Genomic DNA, 23,610 nt, shown 5'->3' on the forward strand with positions numbered 1-23,610 from the left:
CGGTCTCTCGCTACGTACGCGCGTGAACGGCTGAAAAACAAGAAGTCCATTTCATGAGACATTTTGATGAAAAAAATGAGAATTAAACGGATGAATTCATTTTAATCCGATCTCAGGCGGGGCCGCCAATATCGACTGAAATTAACGTCGCGAGTGCCCTCGCGCTTGCGTTGCAAACGTCACGTGACCAAATCCCCAAAACAGTTAGCGGACTCGCCGCGTATGCTGCGATAACTAGCAGAACCGCGGTTTGATTGAACCCGGCGCGTAGTGGGGGCGCAAATACCGTTCCTGAGAAACTTGAGTCTCGTTCCACTTCAAATCAGCTTTTGTTTGTTTGTTCGTTTGCGGCGCGCACGCAGTGGCTGCCCGAGAGCCCTCGCTTCGACCTCCTGAACGGAGACCGAGGCAAAGTCATGGCGACGTTGGAGAGGATCGCCAGAGACAACGGCAAGGCCTTACCTCGGGGAAGGATGGTCTGCGACATACAGGTGAGGGGATCCGTCTTTCCACCATAAAGATGTCATTTGACCGTCGTCTTTGTGTCTCACTTGGATGCAGCGGAACGACCGTGGGCGTCTCCGAGACCTTTTTACGCGACAGTATTACAAAACGACGCTTCTCCTCTGGTTCATATGGTCAGCTTGACAAACATTTCTTACTTCTCCACGTATTTTTACGCGTAGCTCAGGACTTGTTTGGCATTCTGTGTACGGCATACCTTTTTTCCATTCCAAGGTTTTCCTTCGCTTTTACCTATTACGGAATCATCCTGCTGACGACGGAGATGTTCCAATCTGGAGATTCGTGTGGGGGTGAGTCGCGCCGTTTGCGTTTGGTTCCGTCACCTTTCTCCGTCGCGCATAACCGCCAAAACCTCAACATGAACTACAGCCACCCAGGGGGCCAAAACGGAACCGAGTTGTCGTCTGGAATGCACATTTTTGACATCAGAGGACTACAGAGACTTGTTATGGACGACCTTTGCATGAGTTTCCAGGTGAACTCTTCCGTGTTAACCAAACCACATGACCTTCTCTTACAAACGTCTTCTCGCTTTATGCTAACACATCATGGGAAACGCCATAGATGGGCTAAGGAAAGTAGCTCCAGTAGTTATAAACCTTTTAAAGAAATAAGGAAATGTCAAGTACGTATGTTGAAGTATCTCGACTGAGACCAGCTGTGTATGTCGCGGAGGAGCTAAGTTTAGCCTGGGTTGTTAGTGGAGGGTTATGGAGAGTCTTTGGTGCATGCGCACTTGTAGTGTTTTAAGCTTTTGAGCCAAACTTTGGGTTTTAAGCGAGCGAATGAGCCCAGCTTCTATTGTGGGAGGAAGTACGCTAACCCGCTGCGTCAATGTGGCTCGTGCGCACTAATGCAGATCGTCAGCTCGTCTAAATGTTTGCTGTAATGCTAAGTAAGCATATTTTATACCATGTATCCCCAAGGCTAACGTAAGAAGAAAGAGGAATTATCGTGACGTGCGATGTTGTTGGTTGACGATGTGTTTGTGCGTCAGGCCTGGTTGTTGTTCTGGGGACGGTGGACTGTCTGGGCAGGAAGAAAAGCATGGCCTTGCCCCTCTTCATCTTCACCTTGAGCATTCTGCCCTTGTACGCCTGTATCGGGAGGTAACGCGCGTGTGTGAGAGATGCTGTACATTTTATGAGGGGGGGGGGAATAGCTAAATGCAACAATTTTCTGTCTCGAGTCACTCTCGATCACGTAAATGCTCGGCGGGCCAAATTGAAGAAGACCCCCTTGACCGTATGTGGCCGGAGTTTGCTTGTTAAGATACCTGGGAACGACATCAAATGTCTCCTTTTAAGTTTGTGCCTGCGTGCGTTTCCTCTTCTAGGATGACTCTCACAGTTTTCATCTTCATCGGCAGAGCCTTCATCTCGGGCGGATTCCAAGTCGTTTATGTGTACACGCCAGAAGTATGCAGTATGCTAGCGGTTTTACCTCGAAAAATATTTCAAGTCGTCGAGTCTAACTGTCCGCTCCGCTCGGTTAGGTCTTCCCGACCGAGATCAGATCGTTGGCCGTTGGCACCTGCAGCGCCGTGTCCAAGGTGGGCGCCCTCATCACGCCCTTCGTGGCACAGGTAAACCTCTGTCCGTCAAAATACGAGAACACTCAAGTGGTGCCTTGATACGAGGGACCCAACTTCTGAGTTTTTCGTTTGGCTGATTTTTTTGTTTGTTTTCTTTTTACTTTTGCTTTGACTTGTGTGCAAAATTGAGATATTGCGCCGCCTGGTGGCAGCTTCCAGCTGTTGGTTGCCACTCCCAGCTGACGTTTACCGTTCAGCTAAACATTCAACTCAAAGAGAATCACACTTCTGTGTGTTCAAAACAACCACATAACTTTGCCTCAAAGTCTGCTAGCCTTATGCTAACACACGATGCAAAGCGCCATAGACAGGCTAACACACTTAGCATTGATGTTGCGGTAATTGTGCACGCAAGCGGTAGCACCGCATGTAAACAGGTAATACAATACTCACGGGCATATATTCTTTAGCCTCTGCGACAAACGATTAATATTGTTGTGACTCACAGTGTATCTTCGTATTTCTGTATTATACTGCCAAAGCGCGCACACAGAAGGAGCAGCACAATGTCCATTTAATTGAAGCAAAAACTGTACCATACAATATGATTGTACGATATACGATAATAATTAGACAGTGCTATTGACGCTATTAAACAACACATTACAAAAAGATGCTTTTGGTGGAACAGATGAATGGTATTCCATTCATTTCAATGGGGAAAGTGATTTGAGTTACGAACGCGATCACAGAACCAATTAAACATGTACGTCAAGCCACTGACTGTACTGTAATTTTGGGACCTTTAACCCCAATAGAAGTGCAAAATATAAAGTTGCCCAGAATGGCGCTTTGGTGTTCACCTTTGAAATGTTTGGACCCAAGGTGCTGCTCAGACATTCCGTGTCCTTGACGCTGACCCTGTATTGCCTCTGCTCTCTCCTGGCCGGCCTCATGTGCCTGCTGCTGCCCGTCGAGACGTCGGGGAGGGCCCTCCGGGAGTCCGAGCGGACCCCCGCGCTCGGGTCCGCCAAAAGGGCCCCCTAAATGTCCAACGAGACTGAAACGACTTGGCAAAGAAGAGGAGTCGAGACAAGCACGCCATTAAGGTGGAAGACGTTTCGTTGGTTGATTACATTCTCTTGGACTGGTTACATAGATGTTTATCTCTTTTGTTAATTAAATCCCATTAACACCATTTGTTTCGGACTGCGACTTTACTGTTTACAAAAATCCCCCCGCTATTTCTGAGCGCACAAATTCACAACTGGCACGAATTTGAGAATGCGTGGCGCTAAAATGTCATCGTTATCTTGACAATTTACCGTACATTGACCAATTTTTGTATTTGGCCTTTTGTTTATTTTATTTTTTTAAGTTTCAAAGTTGAAATTTAATGTGATAACTTGAAAAAGAATGATAATAATTCAATTCGCTTTGTAAGTATAAACTAACGTAAATAACTTCATCATGATGTGTTAATGTACATTTCATTGGTGGTCTTGTAATAAATTAGTATTATTGTAATTGTCCATCGGTTTTCCGTCGCGGTTTATCCTCAGGCGGGTCGCGGGCGTGCTGGAGCCTTTCCCGGCTAACTTCGGGCGAGAGGCGGGGTACACCCTGAACTGGTTGCCACATAGAAACAACCATTCGCACCTAAGGGCAATTTAGTAATTAATCTCATGTCATTTTAAAAATGAATTTAAAAAAAAAAAAAAAAAAGATTATTTCTAGCTTGGGGCTAAAATCATCGTCAGTTATTTGATTTCATTTTATTTTAAAGTTGTTTTTTTGGGGTAATCTGGTCTGAGTCTGTCCAGTCACCTTGACAACATTGGCCCAATGACAGCGCACACGCAAATTAGGCCAGCCAATCAGAGGCGGCCCGCACAAAGCTGCATGTCATGCTCGCGCACGCGCGCGCGCGCACGCACGCACACGCGCCGTTCTGTTCGTCTCTATCCACGCACGGATGACACGAGCAGCGGCAGCATGACGCTCCTCATCCCGGCCGCGGGGGCAGCGGCTGTGGACCAGCACCCGCACGAGGAGCCGCGTCGCCCGGCCTGACTGGCCGTTTTCTCCCCGGTGACAGCGGAGGCGAACTCTGCGCATCTTCCCCCATCTCTCCCCCCCCCCATCCTCCGCCTCCGCATCCTCCTCTTCCTCCGGCCATGGCCCTGGTGACTCTGCAGCGCTCCCCCAGCCCCAGTGCAGCCCCGTCGGCCAGCAGCGTGGGAGAGGTACGTGGACGTGCGTGGAACTGACGAGCCGGGTACTGTGATCATACGCGCTGGGTGTGGGTGGCTAAAGTAGCCTTTAGCTTTAGCCGCCACAGTAACGAAGTCCTCATTTTTGGTCACATTATTAGGTACACCTGCCTGTATAAAGAACGAGGCTCCGTTTTGATTGGGTGAGAGCTGGTCCTAATATTTGGTCTGATTTCGAGGGTGCAAATATAGAGGAACCCCTCCTCACGATGAACACATCACCAATTGTCCACTTAAGGGTGGATGGTTTGTTAACGCCTCCGACCGGCAGGGGGCGGCGTAGCGCCACAAAGGCCTCCCCTGTGCTCTGTGCCGACTTGCTTTGAAAGCACCACAGAGTGAAACATTCCGTTTGACTCATTTGGCAGTCTTCGGACACATCTTTTCATCACTTCCCCAATTAATTATTCGGGGCGTTATTTTCTACAGAGCCTGTCAGTGGCGTCGTTAGAGGCCCCTTTTAGGGGGGCTGAAGCCCCTTCATATATTCTTAACCCCCGCCTCTAAATAATTTGGTGGATCAGTTAACATTTCTACCATGTGGAGCATAACCAAGCGCGCCAACTCGTCACCTTTTACAGCTGAGGAGCTTGGCAAATTTGTACCCGCTTCAACATTTGGCCAATCACAGTGGAGACGTTTCGTTTGACAGAAGCGAACGAGGACGCGTTGTCGTACCGCGATGTTAGTGACATTTTTGATTGATTGACATTGAACGTGCAGCTTTTTAAATAAATTTTGTTGGTAGTATAGCGTTAAATCCGATGTGTTTGATACTATAGCATGTGTAATAACTGCATATTGTAGTTGGTTAATATATGTTATTGGTATCGTTTGTCTTATACTGCATAACAAATACAAACCACCACTCACATGGAGTGCTTTCGAAGAATCTTTGGGCGCCCCCGTCATGATTCAAACTCAAACAGACGCACGCGTTTGTTCTGCTTTTAATCCTTATTTTTGTCTTGCAGAATTTTGGAAGTGACGATGACCGCAAAAATAACCAAGGGTGAGTTTCGCCAAAAAGAAAAATTCTGCTTAAAACACAGGTCACATTGAGGGGGAAAAAAAGGTGAATAATAATAATAATAATAATAATAAATGTAGTCAGTCGGGGCCCATATAGACAACCAGACACTCACATTCGCACCTGTGGGCAATTTACAGTCCTCAGTGAACCTAAAATGACCGTCGGCGAGAGAAGCGGGGCACACCGTGGACTGGTTGCCGGCCAGTCACGGCGGGTACGCGCAGACGAACAAGAATTCCGACTCCCGTTCCCACCTCCGAGCAATTTAGTCTTCAATCAATCCGAGATGATTTTGGGCGAGAGAAGCGGGTTACGCACAACGCTGGCGACCGATCCGTGCTGTGTCCCACCTCTCTCGCCAAAGGTCAGCCAGCCAGCCAGCATAGACGCCAGCTCAAATGCAAGCCCAATGAGGACGAACGCTATGGAAAATGGATGTTTGTTTTGTTTTTGCGAAGGGAGGCGACTAAAAGTCCACTTGTATACCTTTCTGTGACTCTTCCATGACCTCTGCAGCAACCCGATGATGACGACACTCAAAGTGTTTTCTTCTTTGTTGTTGTTGTCAGCCTCAAGGAGAGCTTCTTCATGGTCAAGGGGGCCGCCCTCTTCCTCCAGCAGGGCGGCAGCACCGAGGACCCCGAGACCCCCGCCCGCCGCACACACGCGGGTACGACAACCAACCTACCGGCAAACGGCAAAAAGAAAAAGGGAAATGAAGTCTGCGTTTTGTGTTTGTTTCCAGGCGACTTGCCTCAACACCTGCAGGTCATGTTTAAGAGCCTCCGCTCGGAAGATCGCATTAAGCTGGTACATTTTTATTATTGGTCATATTTTTTTATCAGGCTCATCTGTTACAAACCATTATCTTGATAAAGGACACATTTTCCATCCAGCTTTTTTTGGGGGGGGGGAATGTGTTTATGGTAATGGTAGTGAAGCAAATGAATTGTTATTGTTATTAATTGTTGCATAGTTTCCCCACTTAAATATTTAAGCTCATCAAACAAATGTAAATATCAGACAAATATAACCCAAGTGAACTTAAAATGCTGTTTTTAAACGGTGATTTCATTTATTAAGGGGGGGAGTATTCAAAGTTAGCTGGCCCTGTGTGGAAAAAGTAATGGCCCACTAAACCTAAGAACTGGTTGGGCCATCCTCCGCAGCAACCACTGAAATCAAGCGTTTTCTAGAACTAGCGATGAGTCGTTCGCATCTCTGTCAAGATATTTTGGCCCGCTCTTCCCTGCACACAAATGGAAGGTTTTCAAGTATGACCGGCCTTTTGAAGGTCATGCCACTGCATTTCAATCAGATTCAAGTCTTTGACTAGGCTGCTCCAAAACCTTCATTTTTTTTTTTTTTTTTTTTTTAAGGCATTCAAGAAGTTGACTTGCTGGTGTGTTTTGGATCGTTATCCTGCTGCAGAACCCAAGTGCGGCTCAGCTTGAGGTCACAAACTGATGGCTGAACATTCTCCTTTGGGATTTTCTGTTAAAGAGCAGAATTCATGATTCCATCACTCACAGCAAGTTGTCCAGGTCCTGAAGGAGCAAAGCAGCCCAAGACCATCGCACTACCACCGCCGTGTTTGATTGTTGGTATGATGTTCTTTTTCTGAAACGCTGTGCTACATTTACGCCATATGTAACGAGACGCACACCTTCCAAAAAGTCCTGTCAGTCCATATAATATTCTCCCAAAGTCTTGGGAATCATTCAGGTGTCTTTTTGCAAAAGTAAGACGAGCCTTTGTTATTTTTTGATCAGCAGTGCTTTTGGCCTTGGAACTCTGCCATGGATGCCATTTTTGCCCAGTCTCTTCCTTATTGTTGTCATGAACTCTGACCTTAACTGAGGCAAGGAAGGCCTGCAGTTCTTCAGAAGTTGTCCTGCGTTCCTTTGTGGCCTCCTGGATGAGTCATTGCTGTTCTCTCGGGATAATCTTTGTAGGCCGGCGACTCCTGGGAAGGTTCGCCGCTGTTGCACAATTTCTCCATTTGAGGTTAATGGCGCTCCCTATGGTTCGCTGGAATCCTAAAGCTTTAGAAATGGCTTTTTTTTTTTTTTTTTTTTTTTTAACCCTTTCCAGACCGACAGATGTCAATGACTTTATTTCTCGACTGTCCTGGAATTTCTTTGGATCGTGTCGTTTTGTTGCAGCTTTTTTAGAGCTTTTTAGCCAACTTGATTTCTCTTTCAGTGATTTCTTGATTGAGCAGGCCTGGAGGTAATCAGGCTTGGGGATGATCAGTGAAAAGCCATCAAAAATTGTGATTAGCCACAATTAATTCATGATTTAACGGGGGGGGGGTCATTATTTTGTTCTCACAGTGCCAGGTTTAAAAACATTTAAAAACAGCATTTTAAGCTCACATGGGTTATATTTGTCTTATATTTACATTTGTTTGATGATCTGAAATATTAAAGTGGGGAAACTGCAAAATATTATATATATATATATATATATATATAAAAATTGAGAAGTGGCCCTATACCTTTTCACGCCACTTTTTTTATATACAATATATGCCATTTTATATACATGTGTGTGTATATATAAGATATAAAATGTTTGTTTTATGTATTTTTGTATATATTTTTCCAATATATGTTTTTATTTGTATCAATTATGAAATAAACACCGCCTACATGTGCAATACATTTTGCGGGTTATCGGGTGGCATATCCGTACGAAAGACGCTGTGGCCTTTGTCAGGCGGTGCGACTGGAGAGCGGCCGGTCGGAGCGCGTGCGATACATGCTGGTGGTGTACACCGGCGGCCATCGGGACACGGAGGAGAGCGTCGTGCTCGGCATGGACTTCGCCGACAAAGACAGGTTGATCATTGGGGGGGGGGGGGGGGAATATGTCGTTGCGTCTTGAGATGATTCTGACTGTGTTTCCATCAATGGCTGTGCCCCGCTAGAAAAAGCTGCTCCATCGGGATGGTGCTGCCGCTGTGGAGCGACACCAACATACGCTTGGACGGCGACGGGTAAGACGGGCTTTCTACTCGCATCCGGTGGCGCACGTGTCCAACTCGAGGTGCGCCAAAGCTTGCCACGCATTTTCCATGATGTCTGTTCGAAACCAGCCAAAAAAGGATAATAGTAGCCAAACGCACGGGCAATATTATTCCCACACGGAACGTACGGTATTAGGTAAGGCAGGGGTGTCAAACGTACGGGCCGAGGCCCTATCCAGCCCATAGGGATAGAACACATTCATAATTCAAAGTAACTGTTGTTGGCAGTTTTGTCCACTGGGGGTCGCACTGGCGATCACTTAAATGACCACTTACCACTTAAATGACATTCTGAAATTGGCCGTAACTCAGGATTTGACGCCTGGTACTGATGCACTCGTGAGAGGTAAACGAGGACAAGTTTCAGGAGCGAAGTCGGCGTACTTCACATCAAATGCTGTGCCGACTTTGCGCTGTGAAGAATACGGTTCCGTTGAAATGAATACCGCAAAATATCAGTCAACAGCTTCAATTCAAAAGCGGTTGAGTTCGAGGAACCCTTTTGTTTTTGTTTTTTTCCCATCCACTTAAAAGGCAGGGGGACAATTGTGCTCTCTTTCTGAAAAGTTCAGACTTTTTTTGTGTGGTGTGATAAGTTGCGGATTTCCAGATCGGTTGTGGAAATTTCCGTCAATTTAACATGACTTCGAGATCTTAACAAGTTGTTTTATAAAAGCTGCACAGTATACAGATCCAGTGTGAGCTGTAAGTTGCATTATGTTGTTGAATTGTGACGCAATTTCAGATTGCTCATATTATTTGAAACAAGATTTGCAACAAGATACAAAAAAAATCAATGAATGGGAATATTTTCCAAACGTACTTGTAATTATTTGCAGCAAAACTACTATTATAACAATTCATACACAGTATGTGCATATTTGTGCAATGATGTTACAAGAAGAAATGAGGAAAAATGTAGATGTAAAATAATAATTTGCGCCTATTATGAAATGATTTTCATACTTTACATGAACATTTGTGTATGAATTAAAATTAAATCTATTTTTTTATGACTCCAAATATTTGTTTCTATTATGACATTAGTTTAAAAAAAAAAACATTTTAAAGATATTCAGTTGTTGTATTACGCTAATTGAATTATTTATTTTAATATTAATACAGTATTATTTATACAGTAATATATGATATCTTGTATTAATCAATATTACGTTATATATATATTGTTTAGTTAATAATCATCCTTAACTTATGTGGATAATTATGGTTTGATTTGAACACTTAGTTGAAATGTAAATGTCTTGACAATGAAACTTTCCATTCCATATTTGGAATTCAGAATTGAAATGTGACCTTGATTGACCCCCAGCGGCGCAGCGGTAAACGACGAGCATTTTTGGTTTGTTTTGTTGTGGTAGCGCGAGAAGAGTTGCTGTTGACGTGGTCACATTGTGTGCGTTAACCTGCTAACATTGTGTGCGTGTAACAAGGCGGAGGAATGTTCCACAGGTCCTGAATGCTTTGCACCAACCGGCCCCCCCCACCCTCCGCCCCACTTCGCCCCACTGCCGTGTGTACATCCCGCACATGCGCCGCTCTTCTTCACCTTCGTCTCCTTCATCTTGTTCTTGTTTCTGGTTTTTTTTTTTTTTTTTTTTTGCATCTTCCAGAGGCTTCAGTGTGAAGACGGCGGGACGCTCGCATGTCTTCAAGCCTGTGTCAGTGCAGGCCATGTGGTGAGTTCGCTGGCTTGGCGTCAGCTTTTTTTTTTTTTTTTTTTTTAATACATTTTCCAGGGAAAGCTTGGATGAGTCCCAGCACAGGTGGAAAAAGTATTCAGTCACACTCTTCACTTGCAGTCTGTAAGTACAAGTACTGATACTTGGTCAAAGTAGGACTGATTCAACTCCTCTGGCAGGTTGATAATTGTATAATAATTCATCATTACTATATATGATTATCTAGCTATTTACAGGGGATATAAAAAGTCAACACACCCCTGTTCAAATGCCAGGTTTTTGTAATATAAAAGAAAACGTGACCAAGATAAATCATTTCAAAACTTTTTCCACCATTAATGTGAACAATTACCTGTACAATTAAATTGAATTTCCCAAAAATATATTTTTGGACAAGGAAGTATGGGGTGGGGTGGGGTGGGGTTGCGGGGTGTGTGTGACAACGTACACACACAACTTATAATGTGGTTGCACAAGTGTGCACACCCTCTTATATTGGTGGGTGTGGCTGTGTTCAGAATGAACCAATCACATGCCAAACTCATGTTACATGGGAGTCAGCACACACCTACCACCATATAAACTGCCTCAGATGAACCCCAAATAAAGTTCAGCTGTTCTAGTAGCAAGCACGTTATTACAGTTGTTTATTTTTGCTTCCCAACTCGAAAACATTTCATTGTTTTTTGTTTTTGTTTTCAATTGAGTTGTACAAGTCACATTAATGGTGGAAAAAGTTTTGAAATGAACAATTGAACAGGGGTGTGTAGACCTTTTTATAGCCACTCTATCTATCTATCTATCCATCAACCCGTCATCATCCATCTATCCAGCCATCCATCCACCTTAACGTTATTGTTGTCACTGCACAGGTGCGCCCTTCAGGCGGTGCACAAGGCGTGCGAGGTGTCTCGCCGCTTCAGCTACTTCCCCGGCGGCCCGTCCCTCAGGTGGACGGCGTTCTACGAGGGCCGCGTGTCGTCCGAGCAGAGCTGCGTCGACGAGTGGAACGCCATGACAGACCTGGAGACCGCTCGGCCCGACTCCCCTGCCACGTTCGGGGACCAGTGAGTCCAAAGCCTCGTCTCGCTTGGCTAATAGCATACTTGCCGAAGTCATTTTTAACTCTGTCACAATATCAACAACCAAAAATACAAACGCGCTTGCTAAAATTCACGTTTTGTGAAAACGTTCCAAAATGGCTCAGGCACCTCGTGCGATCAGGCGAACGCTACGTGACTTCCTCCCACCCGTGGCGGTCACTGATGTCGCGTCATCTCCCGCAGGCCGAGCGAAAGAGAGCGAACGGAGAGTCTGATAAAGGCCAAGCTGCGCGGCATCATGACGTTCCGAGACTTGGAGAACATCACTTCCAAGGAGGTGCGTGCCTCACAACACACATACGCTTCGTAACGTAAACGCATTTTTCCTTGTTTGCTCGCCGTGTCAGATCCGTAACGAGCTGGAGCAACACATGAGCTGCGACCTGAAAGAATTTAAGGAGTTCATCGACAACGAGATGCTGCTCATCCTGGGCCAGATGGACAAGGCCACGCTCATCTTTGACCACGTCTACTTGGTGAGCCGGCGCCTACTCGAACTCCGCAGCAACTCGACACTCATTCTGCTGTCGTTTACGTGGGCATCCTCTCAAAGGCTTTACATGTCGATATTTGTCGTTAGGGCTCGGAATGGAACGCCTCTAACCTGGACGAACTTCGTGAATGCGGGTGAGACGATTCATATCGGTATGCTAAACGTTGCGTTCATACGCAGCGGCCTGCAAAAGCGACATTTTGTCTCGTTGAACCGAAATCTACTTTATCGGGACTTCACGCGAGAGACCAACGCAAAGCGGAAAGAAAATGATTTCAAATATGTTTTGTGGTGTGCAAACGTATTCAGCCCTTATTACTCTGATAGCCCGAAATAAATTCCAGTGTAACTAACTGCCTTCAGAAAGATGTTACACTGTTATTTAGCGGTATCACACTCGAGGGCACTGACTACTTCAATAGCTTGGAACCCTGTACGTAATATTTATCTTCCTGTCCAGTGTCCTATGACTAAAAGGACCACATTTGGTCGTGTCTTGTTATTTTCCAGCGTGGGCTACATTCTGAACATGACCAGAGAGATTGACAACTTCTTCCCGGGCAGCTTTTCCTACCACAACGTACGCGTTAACGACGACGACGCCACCGACCTGCTGGCCCACTGGAACGACACCTACAACTTTATTGTCAAAGCCAGGTGACGCCGTTCTGGGCTTTTCATGCGGGAAATGGAACTTTACGACAATTGAACGTTTTGCACTCAGCGGGTGATGCGCTCACGAGACACAATAGTATCTTCAATTATTGGGGTTCTATGACAATATACAGTAGCGACATATGAAAATGTACACTAGATCAACGTATATAAGTAGAAACGGTCAATTCAAAAAGGCAAACTAAATAGAAAATTAGATAATTCGCAAAGATAATTATGCTCTTTTTTTGAGTGACGCGCATTCATCTACACTCATGCATAATAAAAAATGTATTTACAATAGGGCTAATACACAATAGATTGTACATCATTGTTGTTCTATGACAATATATTTAAATGTATATGCATAAATATTTTTGCCATACTGTACAGGTATATACGTTTTAAAAAATATTTGTAATTTATTTTACTAATGTGTGTGTGTGTATATATATATATATATTTGTTGTTTTGTTTGAAAACCATCGGTATTATACAAAAATGCAATATAATAGCACGCAACTGTGCCACGCGCATCCTCAGGGGCGCTTCACAATCAGTATTGTGAAGCAAAAACAGGAATATTTTCAATAGAATACAACCTGCTAACCAGAGATGCTGACAAATCGCTACAGACGTGTTTTGCTAGTTGAACATTTTAGCTCTGACCAACCAATCAGAGAATGGAAAAATGCTGACATCATCGAGGGCCAGCGCTCTGGCCCTGTGAGGATGAATTTGAAATCTGCTCGTTGCTAATATAGTTTACATGGTCCAGCGCTAATAATTGTGAAGGTAACGGCGGCAACGGTGGACGACCGGTTAGAGCCGTCTGCCTTACAGTTCTGAGGACCGGGGTTCAATCCCCGGCCCCGCTCGTGTGGAGTTTGCATGTTCTCCCCGTGCCTGCGTGGCTTTTCTCCGGTTTCCTCCCGCATCCCGATGGATGGATGGATGGGAATAAATTCATAGCATTTCATGGAACAAAGCCAAGCATTTAGATTGTCAATGCAAATTTGCACCGTAGTGACCGTGTGTTATTTTCCGTCCAGGAAGAACAGCTCCAAGTGCCTGGTGCACTGCAAGATGGGCGTGAGCCGCTCGGCCTCGACGGTGATGGCGTACGCCATGAAGGAGTACGGATGGTCCCTGGAGAAAGCTTTCAACCTTTGTCAAGCACAAGCGCAGCGTTGCTCAGCCCAACGCCGGATTCATGAGGCAGCTGGCAGAATACCAGGGCATCCTTGATGCCAGGTGAAGCCGGGCTACACTCAACCCGTTTTTAGCGGGGTATACGTTCCAGGCCGACACGCGATAGGTGAACATTTGCCGTTAAGAGAGACCATAGAATAAACGTTCAAGCGAAACATCGGAACGAAAGTCCTACCTACCTCAATGCTAACATAGACTGGGAAACGCCATAGAAGGCTAAAGGAAATTAGCATAGCTGTTACAGTCATTCTTTACCTTCTAACAGCTGCTACTGCAACACACACAAAGAGCAGCAACACATACAAACAGAGCAGACAACAATACTCACAGGCTTAACACAGCCCACACAAAAGGATCATCTTTAGAGATGATCCTTTTGAGATTATCGGGCCTCTACTGATTTAGATGCGAGGAAAAATCCTCAAAACCATCCTGATTATTGGTATGTGCGTACCCCGCTTTACGATGGTCGTCCTGACTGTTTTTTCGAGCAGACCTGGATGGAAAAAATCACTCTGAACACACCATAATCCATCAGGATAATCTTTTATAGATATCCGATAATCGGACTTTTGCCGACTTTAATGGGAATCAAGGAAAAATCCTCAAATTCATCTTTATTATCGGTATGTGTGTACCCTGCTTTACAATTGTCTGGCCAACCATTTTCCCAGGCAGCCAACACCACAGGCGAATATCATCTTTCTGAGACAGACATCCCATAATCCCGCCTTTGCTAACTTTGATCGGAAGGGAGGAGAAATGTTTCAATTCATCCTGATTGTCGGTAGCTGTAGTTGATCATCGATGATCAGCATAGATCGATTTCCACTTTTTTTTTTAAAACAGCAAACAGCGTCACAATAAACTCTGGCGACCCGGCATTGACGAGGAAGTCTCGGACGACGTGCCGGTCTCGGGCCAGGTCGCTGGGCAGCAGGGTGACGAGGAGGAGGCCTGGGGGCTCTGCGGGGCGTCCCCCTGCAGGGGTCTGGAGATGGAGCCCCTGGACTCTCTCAACTACAACTACTACTTCCGACGTTTGTCCGATTCTGCGCTGGACAGCGAGCCCTCCACGCCGGTACGAGGCCCTCCCCTGCTTGGCATGGAGAGGGTCTTCATCGAGATCGAGGACGTGGAGCGAGACGCCCTCCTGGAGGACGAGGGCTTCCCCGTGGCCCATCTGGCCTTGCCGGGCGGCGGTGGCGGCGGGGGGACGGGGGCACAGACGTGCGGACGTCTCGACCCCCTGGAGGACATGAGACTAAGGTTAGAGTTCAGCACACTGGAGGAGGAAGACGAGGAGGAGGCCAAGAAGGAGGAGGCCGAGATGGCCGCCTTGGAGGGCAAGAAGCACGTGGAGGAGAGCCGCCTGGGCCTGGCCAACTTGAACACCAACAACAGCAACCGGTTGGCCGCCAAGCGAAGCTGCCCGGCCGCCTTTGACGTGAGTTGGGAATCGTTGGCTCATTTCCTTCTCCCTAATCACGACACAGTGAATAGAGAAAATGTGCAAATCATTGACTGCAAAATGTGGGGCTTGACTGTGTAGTAAGTAGGTGACGAGTGAGTGACTCCAAAGACAGCCTCTGGGTCATTTATTTAAGTTCTCAATTTTAGCATACATTTCTTTCAGTTTGCTCAAATTTCATATAAATCCAACATTTCTCGTCCTAAATGAAGAAATAAAAATGTGGTTGGGTTGAAATGGCTGGAAACCTCAAGTATTCAACTTTTGAATATGAGTACATAATGGGGTTAGGGACTGACTATTTCCCCCTTTTTTTTTTTTTTTTTTTTTTTTTTTTTTTTGTATCCCTACAGGACAGCGCTAGCACGGGCAACCCTTTTAAAGTCAAGCCATCCTACCAGTCCTGCAAAGACTGCTGCCTGCGTCTGCCGCAAGGTCGGCGCTGCGACCGCCCGGCGGGGTCGCGCTCCCACCGCCTCAACCCCTCTCGACACTGCACCCTTCCCACCATCTGCATCGATCCCCCCGGGACCATTTTCATTTCGCAGTCGCTACCGAATCTTGCCCCTCCAGTCCCGGTCCAGTACTGCTCTTCTGCCGGGGTCCCGCTTTCACGCCAGAAACTGGTGTCGCCCATGAGCTGCGAAGACCCCACGCATGCCCGCGCCTTGGCGGAAGCAGAAGCCATGGACGAACCCGAGGCGGAAGGAAAGACCGCTCCTCAGGCCGGGTCGGAAATCGCAGAAATCGAGTGATACGGGCACCAAATGTCTAAATCGGTGATCTGCTTTGATGTGGACCAACGGTACCGGCTTCCCGTGACAGGGTAGCCCGAGCTCGGGCAAGAAAAATTTAGACTGGCCGCTTTGAGGGGTAGGACTCAGACAGAGCTGGTTGGCCGAATGCATCCGGTTGGGCTTGGACCAAAAAGACTTTTTGGAACCTGAAACCTGGAAACGGAAACAGGACGACCAAGTCCTTTTACTCTCGAGGGGCACTGTACGTCATTTTTACAAAAGCATGGAGGCCAGGATCGGATTTTAGGTCGCTTGAGCTGGACCTATCAATGATGAGATTGCAACAAGAAGGATAAATATCTCAAATCGGTGTAACTCATAAACAATATTCACAAATTAATCTCGATGGTTGTAACAACAAGGCGATGTTTTATGTCCAAGTGTCGTGATTTTGCATCTCGAGAGTACATTTCAATTCAAAGTTTGGTATTTTTTTTTTTTATCCAGGATTTAATGCAATGCTGTGTTCACACGTTTGGTACACTGGTCCAGACCATGGTTATATAAAAAAAAAAAAAAAAAAAACAAGCAACAACCGGATCCATAGTCCTTGTTCTTTACGTGTTCCAAAAATGATGTAGTCCGTGTAGTTAACTGAACCAAACAGAACCAGAGTCCACTTTCAAGTGGACTCTGGTTCCGATGATACCACGGTTGGTTTTCTCCCAAAAAAACAAACCTCTCAAGTGTGAGCACAGGAAAATAATTCTTCGTTCCATTTCACACAAAACGTATCTAAAAGTGTTCATTTTCCAACCTCGGGTTGCAAAGGGACTAGAAGACTTAAAACAGGAAACTGAGACCAAAAAACATGAATGGATTTTTTTTGGATTTTTTTTTTTTTACATTGACAGGATTAAAGTGTTCCCAGTTAATTAGTCATTTGGTACTGTGATCCTGAGCATGGTACAGATTTAAAAAAAAAACGACCACTGTGAAGGATTCCAACAAAGTAAAGAAAACAATCTGTCCCTGACGCACGTTTCACTGATTGACACCAAATTAGATGGATGTGTCGATTATAACAGGACACCGGAAAAAGTCATGAACCCAAGCCATAAATTCAACAGGAAGTCAGCCATTTTGGTCGTTTTCCAAGCAGGAGCCACCTTTGACAAACTCCTACGAAGGAATTCCCCAAAATGAGCACAGATTAGAAGCGGTTATATGAGACACATTGGTCAGACTAAATGGCGAGAATCGTGAGTTTTTGTTATTTCGGGAAGAAAATCACTCACTGACGCCGGTTTCACTGATTCACACTAAATTGGGTGGATGTGTCTGGATGCAAGAAAAAGTCCCCCCAAAACCAGTTTTCCCAGTCGACACACAATTGGGTGGACATGTCTATCATAAACGTGCGCAGTCTCCAAGATTCCTGCCTGAGACTGAACTGGAAGTCGGCCATTTTGGTTTGAGGTGGCCTTTTGGGGAAAATTGAATTATCAGTTCCCTTAGGGCAAGTTTGGGCGGGGGGGGGGGGGGAAACTTAACCCGACACCAGTTTCACAGAACGACACAACATTGGGTGGACGTGTCTATCATAACAGGATGCACAAAAAAGTCTCAAGGACACATGCGTGGAATGGACCGGGAAGTCAACCATTTTTGTTTGAGGTGGCCTTTTGAGGCGTCAATTCGCCTCAAAAGTCTTCATTGGTGCCCCCTGGGAAGTAGATAAAACAATCATCCTTTTCACGCATCAACATGAACTATAACGGGATACACGAAAAAGTCTCAAGGACCCAGGTCTGAAGTTGCATGGGAAGTCATATTTTGAACTGCAGCTGACATCTTAGGTGAATTCTCGGATGTGTACTTTGACAAACGCGTTGTCATTTGGGGGATTTGGAAAGTTGAACCAAAATCCGCCGCTGTCATCATTTGACACAAAATTGGATGTACGTCTGTCATAACAGTAGCAACGTGACAAGTTTTGCCAAAATGCACGGTCCGATTGGAACGGCTACTTCAACCTGAGTCAAACGCAGCAAGAACTTTGAAAATGTTTTGTGTGTGTGTGATATTACCCACACAAAAGTTGGTCAGAAAACACCTTCAAATTAGAGTAAAACAATCAAATGCAATTATTTCTCAACATATCTCCTCGCCGGTTCATTTAGTTTGCCACTTGGGTAACCCCTTCTGATAAGTCGACAAGTTACAATTCAAAATATCCACCGATCGCTCACACGGGCCGACATTCCGAGACGCCGACGCATCGAAATTACCGTGACGTTTCAAACGACATCACTTGCCCTAAAAACTCAACTCGCGCAAAAGAAACATTAGTGGTGAGAGGAGCAGTGGAATAGGTCGTGTGATTCATCGATCAATAGTTTGTTTTGTGTGAATTTATTGGTTATTGAGGATTTTCGAGGTGTTTGAAATGCTCATTTCATGTTTTTTTTAGAAAATTCCACTTGTCGCGTCGCTGATAACAGGACACACGGAAAAGTCTCAAGGAGCCACACCCGAAATTGAAGAGGAACTTGGCCATTTTAGTCTAAAGCGGACATTTTGGGAGAATTCCAAGCAGGCCTTGCATTTTATTAGCGCCAAAGAGGGAACTGTCCCAAAAGAGCCCCAATTGGAATTCTCCTCCACAGATGGGCAATGCTAAATTGCCAAACCTTTTGCAGCTTTTTGGTTTTTGTAAAACTGTGCGGCCTATCCAATGATATGGCTGACATGGTTTGTTTGGCTGACGGATTCTTGTTTTTGGCGTGCTGGCAAGCAAGAGGATGACCGCTTGCAATTTAACCACCACGAGGGAGACGGGATTTATTTATTTTTTGGCTATGGATTTTTCTTTAATCAGATGGTTTGTTTTTATTTAAAGGCAAACAACAATACTTCCTCTTGTTCCCGACCCAATGTTATCTAGATTCCAGGGAGCTGCCGGTCTGCTCCACTAGTTAGATTTCAATAATTAGGTTTTGCTTTCACTGTGTTTTTAGCACTTGTGAGTGAGTGTTTGAGTGAGCATGACTTGTAACTCCAATTATCCCCACACAAGCAAAAGTTCACCAGTGTTTCATAAGACTAAAATAAAGTAAAACCCCATGAAGACACAAAATGGAGACTAAAAGTGTCAAATAGTCATTAGCCATTATGCTTCTGGGCTACATGCTAAGATTGTCGTTAGCATGTGCTTGGAAATATCCACCATGTCAATTTCTGGTTCCACAACTGATATATAGCGACATCACAACAACAACAAAACAAATGGGGGGAAAGGCCAAAGAAAAAGCCAAGCTATAAGATTTGCATCAGTCATGCAATTAGCATGTTGTGGCTAAGAGGTTACAAACGAAGGGAACTAACCCACCTGATCCGGATAAAAATGTGTACATCGATCGATGTACACATTAGCTAAATAAATCGTCTAAGCAGAGCACTAGCGGAATGCTAAACTAACTAGCCAGCTTTTCAGAGGCTCTTCCCTCTTTTTGCTTTTTTAGTTAAAAACTAGTATTAGTATTAGGGCCGCACTGAAAAGAAAACAAAACTAGCCGACTAGATTAAAGTCTTATATCTCGTTGTATATTTTCAGGAGGAAAAAGTCATATTTTGTCAAGATAAAGTTAAGATATCATTCCTTCACTTCCCCTCGTAAAAATACTTGTGATAATATGACAGTCATTTCAACAATGACTTTTCCCTTGAAAATAAACAACTTTATTCTCATTATATTACAACATTACGACTTCAATCTTGAAAATACAAAAATGTTTGATATATGGAAATATTCAAATTGTCTAAAAAATGTGCAACTTTTTTTCACATCAAATTGTGCCTCTAATCTCGAGCATACGGTGGACCCCTGGGCGCAGTTCCAATCCCCCGTGAAGAATGAAAATATGCAAATAATTGGAGCAAATTATAATTGTCATGAAAAAAAACACCCCCTGAAAATGTATTTTCTTTTTTTTTTTTTTTTGCCAAAAAAGCGTGAATAAAATGAAAAACAATTGCAAATAAATGGGAAAATACGGTCAATAAGCAGTTTCCATGAAAAACTAGCAAAGGTTCCCCCAAAAAACACAAAATGGAGAAAAAACAAAAAAGGGGAATATGCGGGGTCCAAGCTATACAAGTTTGTATCTTTAAAAAATATACAACTTCATTCACCAAAATATACAACTTTATTCTCATTACATTACGGCTTTGCTCACGTAACATTGTGACTTAAATCTTGAAAATATACAACTTTTTATCTCTAAATATACTAGTTTATTTTTTAAAATATATGTTGATTAAAAAAATATATTACTTTATTTGCTCAATATGACTGTATGACAACTTTATTCTCATTATAATACAACTTTAATCTACTTAGTCTACTTTTTAACATATTATTACTACTACTACTACTACTACTACTAATAATAATATTAGGAAGTTGCCTATTTTTACAGATTAATCTAAACGATATAGTGTACTGTACTGTTATTCTTATGTCTTGACTTTATTCTGAAAAATATCTCCTTTTTATCTAAAAAAAATATTTTCTTGAAATATCTTGGTCTAAAAATACACAACTTCTAAAAAAAATAAAAAATAACTATGATTGAAAATATGCAACTTTATTCTGTTAGAATGACATCATCCTGGAAAAAAATACTTCTTTTGATCTAAAATATGTGATTATATTCTGGTCAGATTTCTGCTTGATCATGAGAATTATTTAACACTATTTTTTTTTTAAATTATTACTTCAAAAATATATACAACTTTTTCTCTTGAAAATAAATAATTTTAATCTAAAATGTGAAAAAAAAATCTTGCCTTTGAAAATATGCATTTTTATAATCCTACAATTATTAGTGTATCTTGAAAATATAGGCTTTTAATGTTTTTTTCAATGTGACTTTATTCTCGTAAAATAGCATTTTAATCTGGAAAAGATTAAAATCTAAAATGTAAGATCTTTTTCTTGTAGTCCGTCTTTAAAAGTCCTATATCTTTGAGATTCATCTCATGACTTTATTCTCGGAAACGTGCAACATTTTTCTGGCAAATATCCCGACTTTATTTTCGAAAAGAATCTAGCGGCGCATTTTGTTGCAGTGTTGCCCAAATACTCCTTTCAAGTGTACTCATTGGCATGAATATTTAGTTTTTCTTCTTTGTTTGTTTTTCTCCGATTCAAGTGCCTTAAGCTGGGCCTTCGCTCCGTTACTCACGACATTATCACGCAGGCTTTGGGAAGGCGCGCATGCTCTGGATTTCTCGCATCGTTAATAGCAAACCTTCACACTGCAATACATCTGCACGCTACTAGTACTACTAGTGAAGCGCTAGATGTTAACTAGCAGACTTTTCTCACATCACTAAGTAGTACTCGTAGCACACAGTTGTCAACTAGTGTGCAGTTTTTTTCCTCAGCTAGTAGGACATGTTCTTGTCCTACTAGTGAGGAAAACGTGTACTAGTCTATGGACGTTAATATGGATATCCCGTTTTTCAGAAAGCCATTAGAGCAATTCGTCAAAGATATCAGTCGTAAGGTCACACTAGTAGGCGAATACTGGCACTAGTAGTGACAAAAACCTTACTAGTAAGACACAGATGATCTACTAGTGCGCTGAATTAACGATCAGAATTTTATAAAGCCACTAGTAGAAATGCAAATGTCAACAAGTGCACAGTTTTGCCTCCCAAGTATCTCTCAGACTAGTTTGCCAAAGTTGTCTTACTAGTGAGGACAAACGGCGTACTAGTACATCGACCTGTATAGAGCGGATCCAACTACCGGAGACAGAATCCTTGTGTGTTTTTTGGACATACTTGGCAAATAAAGATGATTCTGATTCTGATACCAAGCACATCAAGCTTAAGGTCCATGTACTAGTACGCTCTTCCTCCTCACAAGTAAGACATTTCAGCGCACTGGTAGCTTAAGATCATACCACTACATGGACTTTAGGATGGATATCAAGGAGAACCAATAAATGCTCAAACTGTTTCAGTATCCTTGATATCCAGCTTAAGGCTCATGTGCTCGTCCACTCTTTGTCCTCACTAGTACAACCCCAATTCCAATGAAGTTGGGACGTTGTGTTAAACATAAATAAAAACAGACAAGAAATTTAATATTCAAACTGATCAACTTTATTGTTTTGAGCAAATAATCGTTAACTTAGAATTTTAGGGCTTTTTTTTTTTAAATCAACAACACCCAGAAACGCCGCCGGCTTCTCTGGGCCCGAGCTCATCTAAGATGGACCGACGCAAAGTGGAAAAGTGTTCTGCGGTCCGACGAGTCCGCATTTCAAATTGTTTTTGGAAATGGTGGACGTCGTGTCCTCCGGGCCAAAGAGGAAAAGAACCATCCGGACTGTCGTGGACGCAAAGTTCCAAAGCCAGCATCTGTGACGGTATGGGGCTGTGTTAGTGCCAATGGCATGGGTAACTTGCGCATCTGTGAACGCACCATTGATGCTGAAAGTTACATGCAGGTTTTGGAGAAACACACGCTGCCATCCAAGCGACGTCTTTTTCACGGACGCCCCTGCTTATTTCAGCAAGACAATGCCAAAGCACATTCCGCACGTGTGACAACAGCGCGGCTTCGTCGTAGAAGAGTCCGGGTACTCGACTGGCCTGCCTGCAGTCCAGACCTGTCTCCCGTTGAAAATGCGTGGCGCATTATGAAGCGTCAAATACGACAACGGAGATCCCGGACTGTTGAACGGCTGAAGCTGTACATGGAGCGAGAATGGGAAAGAATTCCACCTGCAAAGCGTCAACAATTAGTGTCCTCCGTGGCCAAACATTCATTGAATGAAGGTGAAGTAACACCGTGCTAAACATGACCCTGTCCCAGATTCTTGGGGACCTGTTGCAGCCATCAAATTATAAGTTCATGATTGTTTGCTAAAAACAATCTCGTTGATCAGTTTGAACATTACATATCTTGTCTTTGTGGTTTATTCAGTTAAATATAGGTTGAACATGATTTGCAAATCATTGTATTCTTTTTTTTATTTACGTTTAACACAACGTCCCAACTTCATTGGAATTCCGGGTGTAAAACAATTCAGCGCACTAGTAGAATGACTGTGTTTTACTAGTACGTTTATTTATTTTTTCTCCACTACTAATGTTATTTGTAAGACATTCGTTCTACTCGTGCGCCCTGGTTGCTTCCATGTAGTAGTACACTCTTTGACAATTCAGCACACGAGTAGAATGACTATCCTTACTAGAATTTTTATTTTTTCAACTATCAGTTATCAGTGCCACTTTTGGCCACCTAGTACAACTTTAAGATAGTAGTGCACAGAACTGTCTTACTAGTGAGGACAAAGAGCATACTAGTACATGGACCTTGAGCTGGATATCAGGGCTATGAAGAAAAAAAAAAATGCTCAAAGGGCCTGTACATATTTTTCTTACGTCACACTAATAGCCTGCTAATGAAGTTAGTGGTGACAATACTGCTGCTTGGGAGAAATGAGGTAAGATGCTATTACTGTTGTTATTATTCTTATTATTATTATTGTTGTTGTAAAGGGAAATGGGGGTATTTAGTGTTTGAATTAACACAAGTCTGCCAGCAAGCATGGACAGTCAAACGCACTCTACCTACCTCCTGTTGTTTTTTGTCAGTACTGTACATTGCTTATTGTGTGTTGGACTTTTCATTCTAAGTCTTGTGTTTATTATGAAAATAAAAACATTCAAAGTGTTAAAAAAAAACCAACAACTTCTTGTGCCTCCTCCTTGAGACTCTTATTAAGTTATTCACATTAAGAAGCTTGCAGGAAATCAGCCGT

At 43.7% G+C, this 23,610-nt stretch overlaps 2 protein-coding genes across 2 annotated transcripts in view; both read left to right on the plus strand.

The window, feature by feature from the left end:
• LOC133413519 (synaptic vesicle 2-related protein-like) overlaps window positions 1–3,591 on the plus strand; it is a 9,362-nt gene extending 5,771 nt beyond the window's left edge. The window contains 9 exon segments of the mRNA XM_061698015.1: window positions 363–491; window positions 562–638; window positions 739–815; window positions 895–989; window positions 991–1,000; window positions 1,523–1,634; window positions 1,862–1,943; window positions 2,021–2,110; window positions 2,945–3,591. Coding sequence (XP_061553999.1) covers window positions 363–491; window positions 562–638; window positions 739–815; window positions 895–989; window positions 991–1,000; window positions 1,523–1,634; window positions 1,862–1,943; window positions 2,021–2,110; window positions 2,945–3,106 — 834 coding nt within the window. The 3' untranslated portion in view covers window positions 3,107–3,591.
• Window positions 3,089–15,943, plus strand: ssh1b (slingshot protein phosphatase 1b). The gene is given in 17 exon segments (XM_061697796.1): window positions 3,089–3,168; window positions 4,158–4,305; window positions 5,307–5,344; window positions 5,935–6,035; window positions 6,111–6,175; window positions 8,087–8,208; window positions 8,298–8,366; window positions 10,028–10,093; window positions 10,969–11,163; window positions 11,383–11,476; window positions 11,547–11,675; window positions 11,780–11,826; window positions 12,203–12,349; window positions 13,399–13,510; window positions 13,512–13,600; window positions 14,408–15,005; window positions 15,383–15,943. Coding segments are annotated over 17 exon segments (2,484 nt in total). The 5' UTR covers window positions 3,089–3,106; the 3' UTR covers window positions 15,785–15,943.
• Window positions 15,944–23,610: the final 7,667 nt, after the last annotated feature.

The sequence above is a fragment of the Phycodurus eques genome, chromosome 15 (genome assembly GCF_024500275.1).
Source record: "Phycodurus eques isolate BA_2022a chromosome 15, UOR_Pequ_1.1, whole genome shotgun sequence".
Taxonomy (NCBI): Eukaryota; Metazoa; Chordata; class Actinopteri; order Syngnathiformes; family Syngnathidae; genus Phycodurus; species Phycodurus eques.